General features: G+C 46.1%; 1 protein-coding gene across 1 annotated transcript in view; it reads right to left on the reverse strand.

Moving 5' to 3' along the window:
- MUC19 (mucin 19, oligomeric) overlaps positions 1-15,368 on the reverse strand; it is a 763,086-nt gene that overhangs the window by 69,983 nt on the left and 677,735 nt on the right. Inside the window, exon 51 of the mRNA XM_077264813.1 lies at positions 920-1,033. Coding sequence (XP_077120928.1) covers positions 920-1,033 — 114 coding nt within the window. The remainder of the gene's footprint in view (positions 1-919; positions 1,034-15,368) is intronic.

Raw genomic sequence — 15,368 nt, forward strand, 5'->3', positions numbered from 1 at the left:
GAGGAGAGAGAACCCTGCCCGCGAGGCCTCACAATCTACAAGGGATGGGTGAGGATACAGTAGGTGAGGATAGAGCTGGTCGTGCAGTGGTTTGGTCGATCGATGGTTACTGCAGGTTGTAGGCTTGCCGGAAGAGGTAGGTCTTCAGGTTCTTGAATTCATTGAATGAATTCATCGAAACGCACGTAGGGGTTTACACAGGTCTTGTGGTTTCCCACTGTGGTAAATATGCTCTGAGGTTTTTCCATAATTAGCAAATGAACCCGCATCATCGTAGGCATTTTGGCACTTGTTTTTTTAGGTGTTCCCATCAGGATATTGATTACCAATGTTAGGGCAATACCGTTAGGACTACTACCTTTAGCCTTCTAATATCTGGCCAGATTGGCTTATATGCGAGGTTGTTCATGTTTATGCACTTAGCACTTTAATTTGGGGGTTTCCCTCTTAGGTTTTTTTCATCAGACATATTATTTACTACTGTTATGTTGATATATATGACATAAAGCCACTTGTGGCCTGCTTAAATATTTACGGTATAGTTATCAACATATGGATATCAGTGTATTTTACATGAGATCTGCTTTTAGATCGGAGGTACTTTTACATCGCTTTGGATGGTGTATAATGGTTTGAGGTTTTTATCTCTTTGATACAAATAAAATGATATGTTTTTTTAACTTAACATTTTTGTGGCCAGTCTAATATTTTTTGGGGGGTCTTTGTGTGTTTATCATATTTTGAATATGCTCTCGGAAAATTGGTTAATTGACTAATATGTATACCTACATGGTCTTAATGAAGTTTTAAGTTTTGCCCCCTTTAACTTTTCATGTTTTTATTATTTTTATCATGTTTTGTAATCATTTTGTTCTCTTCTCTATTTGTAGTACCTTACACTCATGCATGCCATACTTACCGCTCGCTGTTGTGGCCGTAAAGTCGCTGCGCCCCTGTTGACGTGATGATGTTTTCTGCGCTGCTGGTGTCTCGCCGTCACCTCTGTAACTTGGCACGTCCTCTTGTGTTGAAACTGGGATTGGAGGGAAAACCATGATGTGATTACAAGTAAAGCAGTCATATGAAGACCTTACTGCAATAGCAATGATTTTCTCCTACGGTATGATAATCATATGACCTGTAATATTTTGCTTTGAAGATTAATTATCAAATGTATAGTTATGTTATTTAAATATCAATTTTTATTATCTTAATATCCACTCTTAGACTTAGTGATGAACTTTATTTATTTATTTATCATGCACATTATTAGTGATGAGTGAGCATACTCGGTAATGCTCGTTACTCGCCCAAGCATCGCTGTACTCACAGTACTCGGCGAGCACCGTGCATTTCCGGGTTTGCTCGGTGGGAGCTCGGGTCCCCACCCTGCATGATTAGCGCTCTTTAGAGAGCCAATCAACATGCAGGGATTGTCTGCCACACACTGTAATGCCGTAGCCATCTTGGTTGTGGCATTACAGTGATTGTCTGGCTGCACAGAGTCATCAGGTCTATAAGAGACCTGGTGCCACCCTGCTCGTCACATTCAGCTCCTGATTCAGACAGTGTAGGGAGAGGTGCTGCCAAGATAGGGTCAGATTTGGGGGTTTATCAGTTAGTGTTATACCATCATAATTTACACAAAACCAGTTAAACCAACAGTCTTTCTAAGGATTAATTATCGAATATATAGATTGCAGTGCAGGGGAGTGTATGTGGTTCTATACATATCAGTGCAAGGCATGCACTGTATGTGGATATATAGATATCATTGCATGCATCAAGAGGGTCCATTCCATTACTGTCTGCTGCTGCCTATTACATATATTGACCGTATTATACCTAGCCCCAGGTACCAGTGGCTAGGAATAATTTTTGTTGCATCTTAATACTGATTATTTTATTCCAGAGCCCCTTTTTTTCCATTTGCTTGTTGACACTGCAGACTACAGCCAGATCCTTTTCATAATACAGCATGAAAATTCAGCTATTTTAAATGGGTTTGACCGTCCCAGCCATCACATCTGAGTGACCAGAAAATTCTGGAATTTTTAGTGGTACTGTGGTATTTTTTGGAGCGTCAAATTTTTGACACCATTTTGCTGCCAAAAAATATTTAGCTACAGTTTAGATATTAAAACACTGTGTTTTGTCTGCCACACAGATCGCATATCATTGCTCTAAAAATTGTACCATTTCAGGCCTCCATAGAATTTTTTTTGTTGTGTCATAGCCTACTTATTGACACAATTTTGGTGGCAAAAAAAAAATACAGACCACATATTGAACATTGTGGTATCTCTGTCAAATGCCTCTTCTATCTGTGGGCTAAAATTGTGGCATTTGAGAGCTCCATTCAATTGTTTTTGCTATGTCTTACCCTAATTCTATACAGTATTTTTCTGTAAAAAACAAAAATACAGGCCAACTATTGAACAGTGTGGTACCTTTGTCAGATGTATGATCTATCTGTGGGCTACAAATTTGGGCATTTCAGGCCTACAGTCACCTTTTTTGCGGTGTGTTACCCTAGTTCTATACAGTATTCTTCTGTAAAAAAAAAAATACAGGCCACATATTGAACAGTGTGCTATCTCTGTCAGATGCCTGATCCATCTGGGTGGTACAAATTTAAGCATTTCAGGCCTACATTCACCTTTTTTGGCGGTGTGTTACCTTTGTTCTATACAGCATTTTTCTGTAAAAAAAATACAGGCTACATATTGAACAGTGTGGAATCTCTGTCAAATGCCTCCTCTATCTGTGGGCTATAAATTGTGGCATTTGAGGGCTCCATTGAACTGTTTTTGCTGTGTCTTACACTAGTTATTAACAACAGTTTGGTAAAAAAAAAGAATTGTTACTTGTGTAGGGACCGCAGGTAAAGAAGGATGCAGGGACAAATAGGAGCCAGAAAGCAAATAGCATTTTTAACTTTCTTTTTAACTTCCAACCAAAAAGGTGACAAACGTTTTTCCACGCAGGGAACTTATATACAAGAACACAATCTCGCAGTAAATCCTAATTACTATATGACCGCCCTGAACTATACCCATAGAACGCGGCAGCGCCTCACTAGTGACTCCCTACTAAGATAAAGTCAACAACGGTCACTTATCAGTGCTGGTTCAGCGATGTAGTCCTGACGGTGAGGCTCCGACAACGCCGTAGTCCTGATGGCGGAGGAAGGAGGTGTCTTCTGGCGACGGGCCCAGGCGTAGAGTCGAGTCCAGAATGTCTTTTGCGGTGCTGCGCTCCCTCCTGCAGGCGGACGTTGATCCGAGGTAACAGCCTCCCAGTCCAGAGAAGAGTCTTTTTGAGGAGGATTAGGAGAATAATCAGTATCAGTCACAGCTGAGACGAAACCATGCGAGTCCGTAGCACTCTCTGGCAAGGTGCTCTCAGGGAGCGCGGTAATACTGTCCCTGAGCTGGTCAGCACTACCCCTCTGCCTGGGGGGTCGCTGACGACGAATGCGCCTCTTTTTGGGGGCTCTGGTAGTTGCCCGCAGTGTCTGTTGCACGTTTTCCCCCTGCTTCCAGCAAGTCTCACTGCGGCCTGCACACACACACCAGCTGCGCTGCAGCTTCCTCTCCTCAGAGATTTCCCGCGCTTCTCTGCCCCTGCTTTCGCGCGTTTTGCTTTTTATCCTCTCCTCTCCCTGCGTCACTCTTCCTCCTGTCACATGAGCCTGGCTTCCCATGCACCCCTCAAATCCGTCCCCCGGAACCCCGACTCCCGGCAACAATGGTTCCACCCGTCTGCACAGCTCACCAGGTCCCTGTCCCCTACACTTGCATCCCAGATATTTTAAGCTGTGGTTTTCTTCACACACTGATCACATATAAGTTTGCTCCAAATTCAACCATTTGTAGTGAACGTGGAAAATATTGTAGTGCATTTAAAATGGGCAAGGCGCGTGGCAAGGGACGGGGAAATGGACGTGATGCTTATGGTGCATGCAGAGGCCAGGGACATGGGCAAGCTGAAATTGGGCCACAACAAACACCCAAATCTTCTCGCTTGACCTTCCTGTCCCAATTACTAGGGGACAGCAGCACACCACTATTGAACCCAGAGCAGTGTCAAAGGGTTGTTGGTTGGATAGTGGATAATGCTTCCAGTCACTTTGCCACCACCACCACGTCTTCCACGTGGTTAAGTCTGAGTAGCCGTGAGTCTGGACTGCATATTACTCACCTTGATCTTCTTTCCTCCCACCATGCCGAGTGCCCGGAGACAACTGATCCCACACTTGGACACTCCGAGGAGCTGTTTACTTTTCCATTTATAGATTCATTACTGTTACTGGGAAAGTCCACCTAACCACAGACACGTGGACAAATGTTTGTGGGCAGGGACGGTACATCTCACTGACGGCAGACTGGGTTAACATAGTGGAAGCCGGAACCCAGTCGGACTTTGGGATGGGACACGTCCTCCCGACGCTGAGGATTGCGGACCTTATGTCAATCAGGGTCACCCCCCACAGTCTACAGCTACTGCATCTCCTCCTCCTTCACATCTTCAGCCTCCATTTCTGAAATGAGCCCATCAGTCACAAGCTGGACGCACGCACTGCAGCACTGCCTCAGTCAAGCTGCAACAGGCTGTGCTGAAGCTAATATGCTTAGTTGACAAACCGCACAATGCTGAAGAATTGTGGACAGCTCTGAAAGTGCAGTCATATTTGTGGCTGACACCGCTGAACCTACTGCCAGGCATAGTCGTGTGTGACAATGGCTGGAACCTGGTGGTGGCTCTGAGGTGAGGTGAGCTCACACAGGTACCATGCCTGGCCCATGTGCTTAACCTCAAAACTTTCTCAAAAGCTACCCAGAGCTGCTGGATCTGCTTGTGAAAGTACACCACCTGTGTGCCCATTTTTGAAAGTCAGCTACAGCTTCAGCCGCCCTTGCTGTGCTTCAGCAGCGTTTGCAGTTTCCGACTCACTGACTGGTGTATGATGTCCCCATGCATTGGAACTCTACACTGCACATATTGGAAAGGATTTGTGAGCAGAAGAGGGCAGTTGTTGACTACCAGCATCAACTATTACACTGGTGGTAGAGGTCACAGTTCATTGGACAACCAAGGAGTACAGGTGAGAGAGATACAATTCCAATCCAGCAGTGGCAGGGGAACACTGTCAAAGTTCTGGGAGAGTTACCTCAGACCCTCCCATCGCACAGGCCCTGAGGCATGGGGTACTATCACAAGGAGTGAAACATTTGGGAAGATGCTGAGGAAGTACCTTGCTGACTGTATCAATGTCATTTGTGATTCCTATGTACCTTATAATTATTGGGTATCCAAGCTGTACATGTGGCATGACCTGGCTCTCTACGCCTTTGAGGTCCTGGTCTGCTCTGCCACTAGTGTTTTGTCAGAGTGGGTTTTTATTGCCGCTGGGGAATTATAACTGATAAGTGCATCTACCTGTCAAATGAAAATGCTGACAGGCTGACTCTTATAAAAATGAACAAGGGCTGGATTGTGCTAGACTTCTCTACACCACCGAATGATATCAGCATAACATAGACTCTAATCCAGTGTCTTTTTGGGGAGGTCTATTCCCATGCACCTCTTCACACCACACATTGGTATATGCTTCCTGATTTTGGCTATTTGATGTTGTCCTCTTCCTTGTCCTCATCCTCATCCTCCACCACCATATCACCAGGGTGACCGTGGTTTGTGATGCAGCTGTTAGGGTTTGGTGGAACACACCAAATATGTATTTATAGAGTAATTGGTGCGTTCGCAACCCGGGGTCCACCATGCAGGAGTAAAACCCATTGCTAGTAACTGACGGTACTATATGGTGGTATGAGTGAACTCTGTTACTTCACAGTCACTTAAGACAAGAGAATGCTGTGCCCTGTTAACCTCACAGAGGAACACAGCTACCAAATAGAGTGAACAGTGGTCATGCATTCAGAATAGCACACGCAAAACTCCTCACCGGAGGTGCCGGTATTCTAGGGGTTTATTTCAGCCGAACCCTGAAACCACATACATATGACTACACTGGTGCAGAACACATGACATAGTTGATACTAGCGCATGGCCGTGTGGCCATGCAAACCTTTTATAGCTGCTGTAATACCTGAGCATGTGACCCCTGACCTCCAATGAGAGGACTTACCCTGGGCATGCTCAGTAGGGGAAAAGCAGGACTTAGTCCCAGAGACATCTGCCCGCTTATGACCAATACTGGCTACAATGGCTGAGCCTGGAAAGGAAGCAGTAACCATCCGCACCATATCAGGCTGAGCCAGATGCTGGGACCGACATCTCTGCTGGGCATATAAACATAAGGATGAATGACCTCGGGGAGATCAAAACATCCAACACCGCGGAGACACCATCACGTGTTTCTCAACGCAGTGATCCAGAACACTGCCCCCATCCCTAAAGGGAAATATGTAAATGCATGTAGAAAAGCTGCGGAGACACCATCACGTGTTTCTCAATGCAAGCAATGAATAGCCAGGTCTTTCACCAGGAAGGAACAACTACGGGAAGGGCAGCATCCAAGAAAGGAAAACCACCTATGCCAAAACATGGTATCCATCCACAGACAGCTGTTTCGGGGTATTTGCCCCTCATCGGTGTGGAGTAGGAAACTGGCTATTAGGAGCAGTGCCTAGTAAAAAGACTCTGCTGAGCAGGCTCCACTGTGGCTGGAGAAGAATGGGAGACTGCAGCTGAGATGGCTCGAGATTCCCCCTGTGAAGAGGCGAAAACTCGACCCCTAACAGCAACACCCACATATTTTTTTAAAGGGTGTTTATGATGCCCTTAAAAAAATTGGTATACAGTATGTTCATATATATCCCCCAGGGGTAAATGTTTGTCAGCCCATACACTTAGTGCATGGGCATTACAAGTCTCGGAGACTTGCTCTTTTCTAATGGGAACATTTTTTCATGAGGCCCTCCTCTACGTCTCTTCAAAGGGTCATTGGAGTGCCTCCAAATTTTTGGCAGCCCTTGTATTCACTGCATAGGCAAACAGTATGGGAGACCCATATCCTAATAATAGGAACATTGTTTTCAGGAGGCTCTCCTGTATGTCTCTTCAAAGGGGCATTGGGGTGCGTCCAAATTTTGGGCAACCCTGCTATTCACTGCATATGCAATAACAGTATAGGAGACCCACTGTTAAATAATGGGAACAACAAAGCATAGCCAGCTGATGGCTCTCTAAGAATAGTGAGTGCCGACTGCTGGCCCTTTAAGAATAGTAAAGGCCACCTGATGGCCCTATATAAATAGGCTTTGTGACTTCGGGAGTCCCTCCTTCAAAAATGAAACAGGATGTGTCTGATGATGTGTCACACATGCACACCACATGGCAGATAAGGTTGTAAAATGTTAAAATGACATTTCCCCAGTGAATGCATTTGTCTTGGTTGAAAGCAATGCTAAAGTTCGAAAACGCATCAAAAACGCTACGTGTGAACATAGCCCAAGGTGTGGAGGAGCATTTTTGTTTTTGATTATTTATTTTGCCTTATATACAAGTCATTACCCTGGAAAGGATGTTCCTTAACATATTTCCCAGGAAAATCCATTTTGATTTAGTTTTTGTATGCTTTATTGTGAGTCTGTAAAAGTGGCGTAAGACTCTGACAACATTGTTCACAGCAGTGACCTGGGAGTCAGAAATGCTTCCATGGGTCTTTCTTATGCTTTTCCCATGTCATTTGATCTCTGTTCCCATCAATTTCTGCAATTTCTATTCCCTCAACAGACCGCCAGGTGGCCGTCTGAAAAACGCTTGAGTTTCCCATAGGCTTACATTGGGCTCATTGCTCAGGGTGAGCACCTGAGCACTCCTAATTGCTCAACCTGAGCAACGAGCACCCGAGCATTTTAGTGCTCGCCCATCACTAACCGTGGCGAATACCTAATTAATAGTGATGAGCGAATATACTCGTTACTTGAGATTTCCCGAGCACACTCGGGTGTCCTCCGAGTATTTTTTAGTGCTTTGAGTTTTAGTTTTTAGCGCCGCAGCTGAATAATTTACATCTGTTAGCCAGTATAAGTACATGTGGGGATTCCCTAGCAACCAGGCAACCCCCACATGTACTTATGCTGGCTAACAAATGTAAATCATTCAGCTGCGGCGCTAAAAACTAAAACTCCGAGCACTAAAAAATACTCGGAGGACACCTGAGCGTGCTCGGGAAATCTCGAGTAACGAGTATATTCGCTCATCACTACTAATTAATCGTCGAGTAACAAATAGCCTAAATTCCGTACTTTTCATGCGAGTAAGGAATAGTGCTGAATGTATTCGCTCATAACTAGAGTTGAGCGACTTTTACTTTTTTAGGATCGAGTCGGGTTTCGCGAAACCCAACTGTCAAAAGTCGGTTCGGGTGAAATCGGCCGATTATTGCGAAAAGTCAGGGGCCGACTGAAACACGAAACCCAATGCAAGTCAATGGGGAATCAAAGTCGGCAGTAAGTGGAGGACAGGAAAACACCTACAGTGCCCATTTTAATGCCAAAAACATCAATTCTTGCTACTTAAGCTTGTCAATCTTAATTTACCTTATAATAATAGTTAGTCATTAAAAATTGGGGGTCATTTGGCTAAAGTTGTGGGGGGTAGGGCTGGCTCAAGATTTTCGTTGGCCCAGGAAACGCGGAATACGTCACGCCGGTGGAACAGGGAGAGGTAAGTATTTAAACTTTGCAAGTGCTGTGATCCTCAGCAAGCAGGGGGGCCCACTCATTGGCATTTGCACTGGCACAGGGCCCCTCAAAGTACGGTGGTGTGTTTGACGGTGGGGGCGCCTCCCACCGGCAGAGACACTTTTGCGTACTATGAGGGGCCCTGTGCCAGTGACGTCGCCAACGAGTATGCCCCCCCACCTGATGAAGGAACCTGCACTTTCATCTGCACCTTCCTCTTTGTCCCTGTGTAAGGTGGTATAGTATGCGGGAAGGGGAACCTGACTTTCAGCAGGGTCAGATTCTGGCTGTGTAGAGTGCAAGGGGAATGTAGTGGTCTGCGTCAATGTACCAGCAGACTCATCTAGCAGTGGCTGGGCAATGGGCAGGATGAGAAGGAAACACGGTTAGTAGGCCCAAATAATGAAGTAGGCTAAATGCAGTTCAAATGTGGTAACAGGACTAAACAGGCGGCATTGCTTTGTTCAGTGGAGGACAACTGTAATGAGTGGCAGACAGAGTTAGTAGGCCCAAGTAATAAAGTGGGCCAAATGCAGTTCAAAATTGGTAACAGGAGTAAACAGGCGGCACTGCTTTGTTCAGTGGAGGAGAACAACAAGCAGCGGCAGACACCGTTAGTAGGCCCAAACCAAACAAGTAGGCCAAATGCAGTTTAATATTTAATATAGGCTGAAAATTGAAGCTCAGCTTTGTTCAGTGGAGGAGAACAACAAGCAGCGGCAGATACCGTTAGTAGGCCCAGCCAAACAACTAGGCCAAATGCAGTTTAATATTTGATATAGGCTGAAAATTGAGGCTCAGCTTTGTTCAGTGGAGGAGAAAAGCAAGGAGCAACAGACACCGTTAGTAGGCCCAACCAAACAAGTAGGCGAAATTCAGTTTAATATCTGAAACAGGATGAAAATTGAGGCTCAGCTTTGTTCAGTGGAGGAGAACAACAAGCAGCGGCAGACACCGTTAGTAGGCCCAACCAAACAAGTAGGCCAAATGCAGTTTAATATTTGATATAGGCTGAAGATTGAAGCTCAGCTTTGTTCAGTGGAGGAGAAAAGCAAGGAGCGGCAGACACCGTTAGTAGGCCCAACCAAACAAGTAGGCCAAATGCAGTTTAATATTTGATATAGGCTGAAAATTGAAGCTCAGCTTTGTTCAGTGGAGGAGAACAACAAGCAGCGGCAGACACCGTTAGTAGGCCCAAACCAAACAAGTAGGCCAAATGCAGTTTAATATTTAAAATAGGCTGAAAATTGAAGCTCAGCTTTGTTCAGTGGAGGAGAACAACAAGCAGCGGCAGATACCGTTAGTAGGCCCAGCCAAACAACTAGGCCAAATGCAGTTTAATATTTGATATAGGCTGAAAATTGAGGCTCAGCTTTGTTCAGTGGAGGAGAAAAGCAAGGAGCAACAGACACCGTTAGTAGGCCCAACCAAACAAGTAGGCAAAATTCAGTTTAATATCTGAAACAGGATGAAAATTGAGGCTCAGCTTTGTTCAGTGGAGGAGAACAACAAGCAGCGGCAGACACCGTTAGTAGGCCCAACCAAACAAGTAGGCCAAATGCAGTTTAATATTTGATATAGGCTGAAGATTGAAGCTCAGCTTTGTTCAGTGGAGGAGAAAAGCAAGGAGCGGCAGACACCGTTAGTAGGCCCAACCAAACAAGTAGGCCAAATGCAGTTTAATATTTGATATAGGCTGAAAATTGAAGCTCAGCTTTGTTCAGTGGAGGAGAAAAGCAAGGAGCGGCAGACACCGTTAGTAGGCCCAACTAAACAAGTAGGGCAAATGCAGTTTAATATTTGATATAGGCTGAAAATTGAAGCTCAGCTTTGTTCAGTGGAGGAGAACAACAAGCAGCGGCAGACACCGTTAGTAGGCCCAACCAAACAAGTAGGCCAAATGCAGTTTAATATTTGATATAGGCTGAAAATTGAAGCTCAGCTTTGTTCAATGGAGGAGAAAAGTATGGAGCGGCAAACACCTTCAGTAGGCCCAACCAAACAAATAGGCCAAATGCAGTTTAATATTTGATATAGGCTGAAAATTGAAGCTCAGCTTTGTTCAGTGGAGGAGAAAAGCAAGGAGCGGCAGACACCGTTAGTAGGTCCAACCAAACAAGCAGGCCAAATGCAGTTTAATATTCGAAACAGGAGTAAACAGTTGCCATAGCTTTGTGCAGTGGAGGACAACTGTAATGGGAGGCTGACACAGTTAGTAGGCCCCAAAAAGTAAGTAGGCTAAATGCAGTTCAAAATTGGTAACTGGAGTAAACAGGCGGCATAGCTTTGTGCAGTGGAGGACAGCTGAATTGAGTGGCGCAGACACAGTTTGTAGGCCCACATTAAAAAAGTTGGCTCCAAGCAGTTCAAAAATGGAAACAGGAGTAAACTGGTGGCATAGGTTTGTTCAGCGGAGGACGATTGTAATGAGTGGCGCAGACAGACTTAGTAGGCCTAAAATAAAAAAGTAGGCTCAATGCAGTTTAAAATTGGTTACAGGGGTACACAGGCGGCATAGCTTTGTTCAGCGGAGGACGATTGTAATGAGTGGCGCAGACAGACTTAGTAGGCCTAAAATAAAAAAGTAGGCTCAATGCAGTTTAAAATTGGTTACAGGGGTACACAGGCGGCATAGCGTTGTTCAGCGGAGGACGATTGTAATGAGTGGAGCAGACAGACTTAATAGGCCTAAAATAAAAAAGTAGGCTCAATGCAGTTTAAGATTGGTTACAGGGGCACACAGGCCGCATAGCGTTGTTCAGCAGAGGACGATTGTAATGAGTGGCGCAGACAGACTTAGTAGGCCTAAAATTAAAAAGTAGGCTCAATGCAGTTCAAGACTGGTTACAGGAGTACACAGGCAGCATAGCTTTGTTCAGTGGAGGACAACTGTAAGGAGTGGCTGACACAGTTAGTAGGCCAAAATAATAAAGTGAGGTAAATGTCTGCCAAAAAAAATTTCATAAATAAACAGGTGGCATAGCTACGTACAGGGGTGGGCTCCTCTGCTGAATAGCAGACAGTGGTAGTTGGCGCAAAGTATTAACTGGTCTAAATGAAGGCCAGGGCCCCTGTATATTTTTACTATCATCTATCATTTCAACAAATATGTATTGTCAGTGCCATTGAAGGATTTAACAGCACAGACTACACAGTGGTGGAGCAGGGAGAGTTAGGTTTTGCAAGTGGTAGAGCACTGTTCGAGCTGGGGGCAACACTCTCTCGTGGGTGGCGGTACTGGCACAGGACCCCTTATATTACGACGGTGTGTCTGATGTTGGTTGTGCACCACCACCGTCAGAGACACTTCTTTGTACTATGAGGGACACTGTTCCAGTGCCGTCGCCCAAGAGTGGGCACACCCACCTGTCCAGGCAAACGGCACCTGCATGGGTAATTGCGCTAGGTGGCAACCATGGCCCTGTGGGGGGAGTCAGCCCATTTAAGGAGGTAAAAAAATGGCCTATGGTGGACATTCAGCAGCTGCAAATGGAGGAATTGGAGCAGTCAGTAACAGGAGTCCAAAAGCATGACATTTTTCAGGCAAGCTACGTGTCAGCAGGGGAAGGTGGGGCAAAATAATTTGAAATCCATGATTGGTTCATTTTAATGAAGGTTAGATCATCAATATTTTGGGTAGCCAGACGAGTCCTTTTTTCGGTCAGTATTGAACCAGCAGCACTGAAGACTCTTTCTGATAGCACACTAGCAGCTGGGCAAGCGAGCTCCTGTAATGCATATTCTGCCAATTCAGGCCAGGTGTCTATTTTAGATGCCCAGTAATCAAAGGGGAAAGACGTGTGAGGGAGAACATTGATAAGGGAGGAAAAATAGTTCGTAACCATACTGGACAAATGCTGTCTCCTGTCACTTTGAATCGATGCAGCAGTACCTGTCGTGTCTGCGGTCATTGCGAAATCACTCCACAACCTGGTCATAAAACCCCTCTGTCCAATGCCACTTCTGATTTGTGCACCTCTAACACCTCTGCCATGTTGCCCCCTACAGCTCCTGTGAGAACCATCACCGCCGCTGTGTGCTGGGAATGCCTGAACCAAACGGTCTACAAGAGTTGCTTGTTTGGTAGCCAATATTTGCTCAAGGTTCTCATGTGGCATGATATTTTGTAATTTCCCTTTATATTGTGGATCCAAGAGGCAGGCCAATCAGTAATCATTATCGGTCATCATTTTTATAATGCGGAGGTCCCTTTTTAGGATACGCAAGGCATAATCAGCCATGTGGGCCAATGTTCCAGGTGTCAATTCACTGCTTGTGCTGGGTTGAGGAGCACTTTCTTGCAAATCAACATCACTTGTCTCCCGCAAAAACCCTGTGCCTGACCTTGCAACGCCACCAGTTTCTATTGCCCCCTGAGAAACATCCTCCTCCCATAAATATTCATCCTCATCATCCTCCTCCTCCTCCTCCTCTTCGTCCGCCACCTCGTCCAGGAGAGTTCCCTGAGCAGACAATGGCTGACTGTCATCAAGGCTTCCCTCATCCTCGGCTGCAGACGCCTGCTCCTTAATGTGCGTCAACTTTGCATAAGCAGACGCATGCATTAGTGGGATGCTCATGCTTATGATGGCGTCGTCTGCACTTACCAGCCGTGTGAATTCCTCAAAACACTGAAGGACTTGACAGAGGTCTTGTAGCTTCGACCACTGCACACCTGACAACTCAATGTCTGCCATCCAACTGCCTGCCCATTTATGTGTATCCTCCCACAAATACATTACAGCACGCCTCTGTTCGCACAACCTCTGAAGCATGTGCAGTGTGGAGTTCCACCTTGTTGCAATGTCGATTATTAGGCAGTGCTGGGGAAGCTTCAGCGATCGCTGATGGTTCTGCATACGGCTCGAGTGTACGGGCGACCAGCGGATGTGCGAGCAAAGTCTTCGCACCTTCAGGAGTAGGGCTGGTAACCCCGGATAACTTTTCAGGAAGCACTGCACCACCAGGTTCAAGGTGTGAGCCAGGCAAGGTATGTGTTTGAGTTCTGAAAGGGCTATGGCAGCCATAAAATTCCTTCCGTTATCACTGACTACCTTGCCTGCCTCAAGATGTACACTGCCCAGCCATGACTGAGTTTCTTGCTGCAAGTACTCGATCAGTACTTCCGCGGTGTGTCTGTTGTCGCCCAAACACTTCATTTCCAACACAGCCTGCTGACGCTTACCACTAGCTGTTCCATAATATGACACCTCGTGTGCAACACTGGCAGCTGCAGATGGAGTGGTAGGGCGACTGCACTCTGTGGACGAGCTTTCGCTTCTGGAGGAGGAGGAGGAGGAAGAGGAGGGGTGTCGAACGCCTACTGCCAACTGTTTCCTAGACCGTGGGCTAGGCAGAACTGTCCCACTATGGCTGTCTCCTGTTGACCCTGCATCCACCACATTAGCCCAGTGCACCGTAATGGACACGTAACGTCCCTGGCCATGCCTACTGGTCCATGCATCTGTTGTGAGGTGCACCTTTCTACTGACTGATTGCCTGAGTGCATGAGTGCATGGACAATGCGGTCTTTCACATGCTGGTGGAGGGCTGGGATGGCTTTTCTCAAAAAGAAGTGTCAACTGGGTAGGTCATAGCGTGGTACTGCATAGGCCATCACGGCTTTGAAAGCTTCGCTTTCAACCAACCGGTAGGGCATCATCTCTAACGAGATTAGTCTAGCAATGTGGGCATTCAAACCCTGTGTATGTGGATGAGAGGATGAGTACTTCCTTTTCCTAATGAGAGTCTCTTGTAGGGTGAGCTGGACTGGAGAGCTGCATATGGTGGAACTAGTGGGGGTGGTGGTGGACATGGCAGATTGAGAGGGTTGGTGATGGTATTCTTGATGTTGGCCTACATACAGTGTTTCCTACCAATAACCTTGTGATTCCCTGACTGCTTTGGCCTTGCGACGATACCTCCACATTTGCTGCTGGTGGTGTCCTAACTGGTTCGCTTACAGTGAGGGAAGCAATGTAGCGTTGCTGACTGCCTTCATTCTGAGCGGGTGCACCAACGGTACGGGACGTTTGGTAGTTAGTCCAGGCTTGCAAGTGCATGCTGGTTAAATGTCTACGCATGCACATTGTATTTACATTTTGGACATTCTTCCCTCTGCTAAAGGTCTTGGAGCATTTCTTACAGATAACTTTGCACAGATCATTCGGATCTTGGTTAAAAAAACTCCCACACTGCACTCTTCCTACTATCGAATACTTTTTCAGGCATTGCCCGCTGTGCTACTTTAACTGGATGGCCACACTGTCCTAAAAGTGTTTTTGGTTTTGTCAAATGTTTTTGGCCAGATACAGGCCTGCCAGATGAAAGCTGTTGCGATGTAGATGCCTGCTGTGGATCATCCTCCTCCACTGCAGAGCTACTGCCAGCGGCACCTGGTTCCCCCAATGGCTGCCAATCTGGGTCAACATCTGGGTCATCTATCACCCCCTCTTCAATGTCATGTGCACTTTCCTGTTGTGAATTTGGATTCTGGGCTCCCCCGGTGGCTACTGGTGGAATTGAACTGGTGTCTTCATCTTCTCTGTTCACCTGTTCCCATCAAGATGTGGGAGTCGCTATATAACCTTGCTGCTCTGTTAGTTGCTTGCCGGTCAACAATGTTATCAGAAGCCTCTCTGTGCTTGTTCCTGC

Source organism: Ranitomeya variabilis, chromosome 5, assembly GCF_051348905.1.
Source record: "Ranitomeya variabilis isolate aRanVar5 chromosome 5, aRanVar5.hap1, whole genome shotgun sequence".
Lineage (NCBI taxonomy): Eukaryota > Metazoa > Chordata > Amphibia > Anura > Dendrobatidae > Ranitomeya > Ranitomeya variabilis.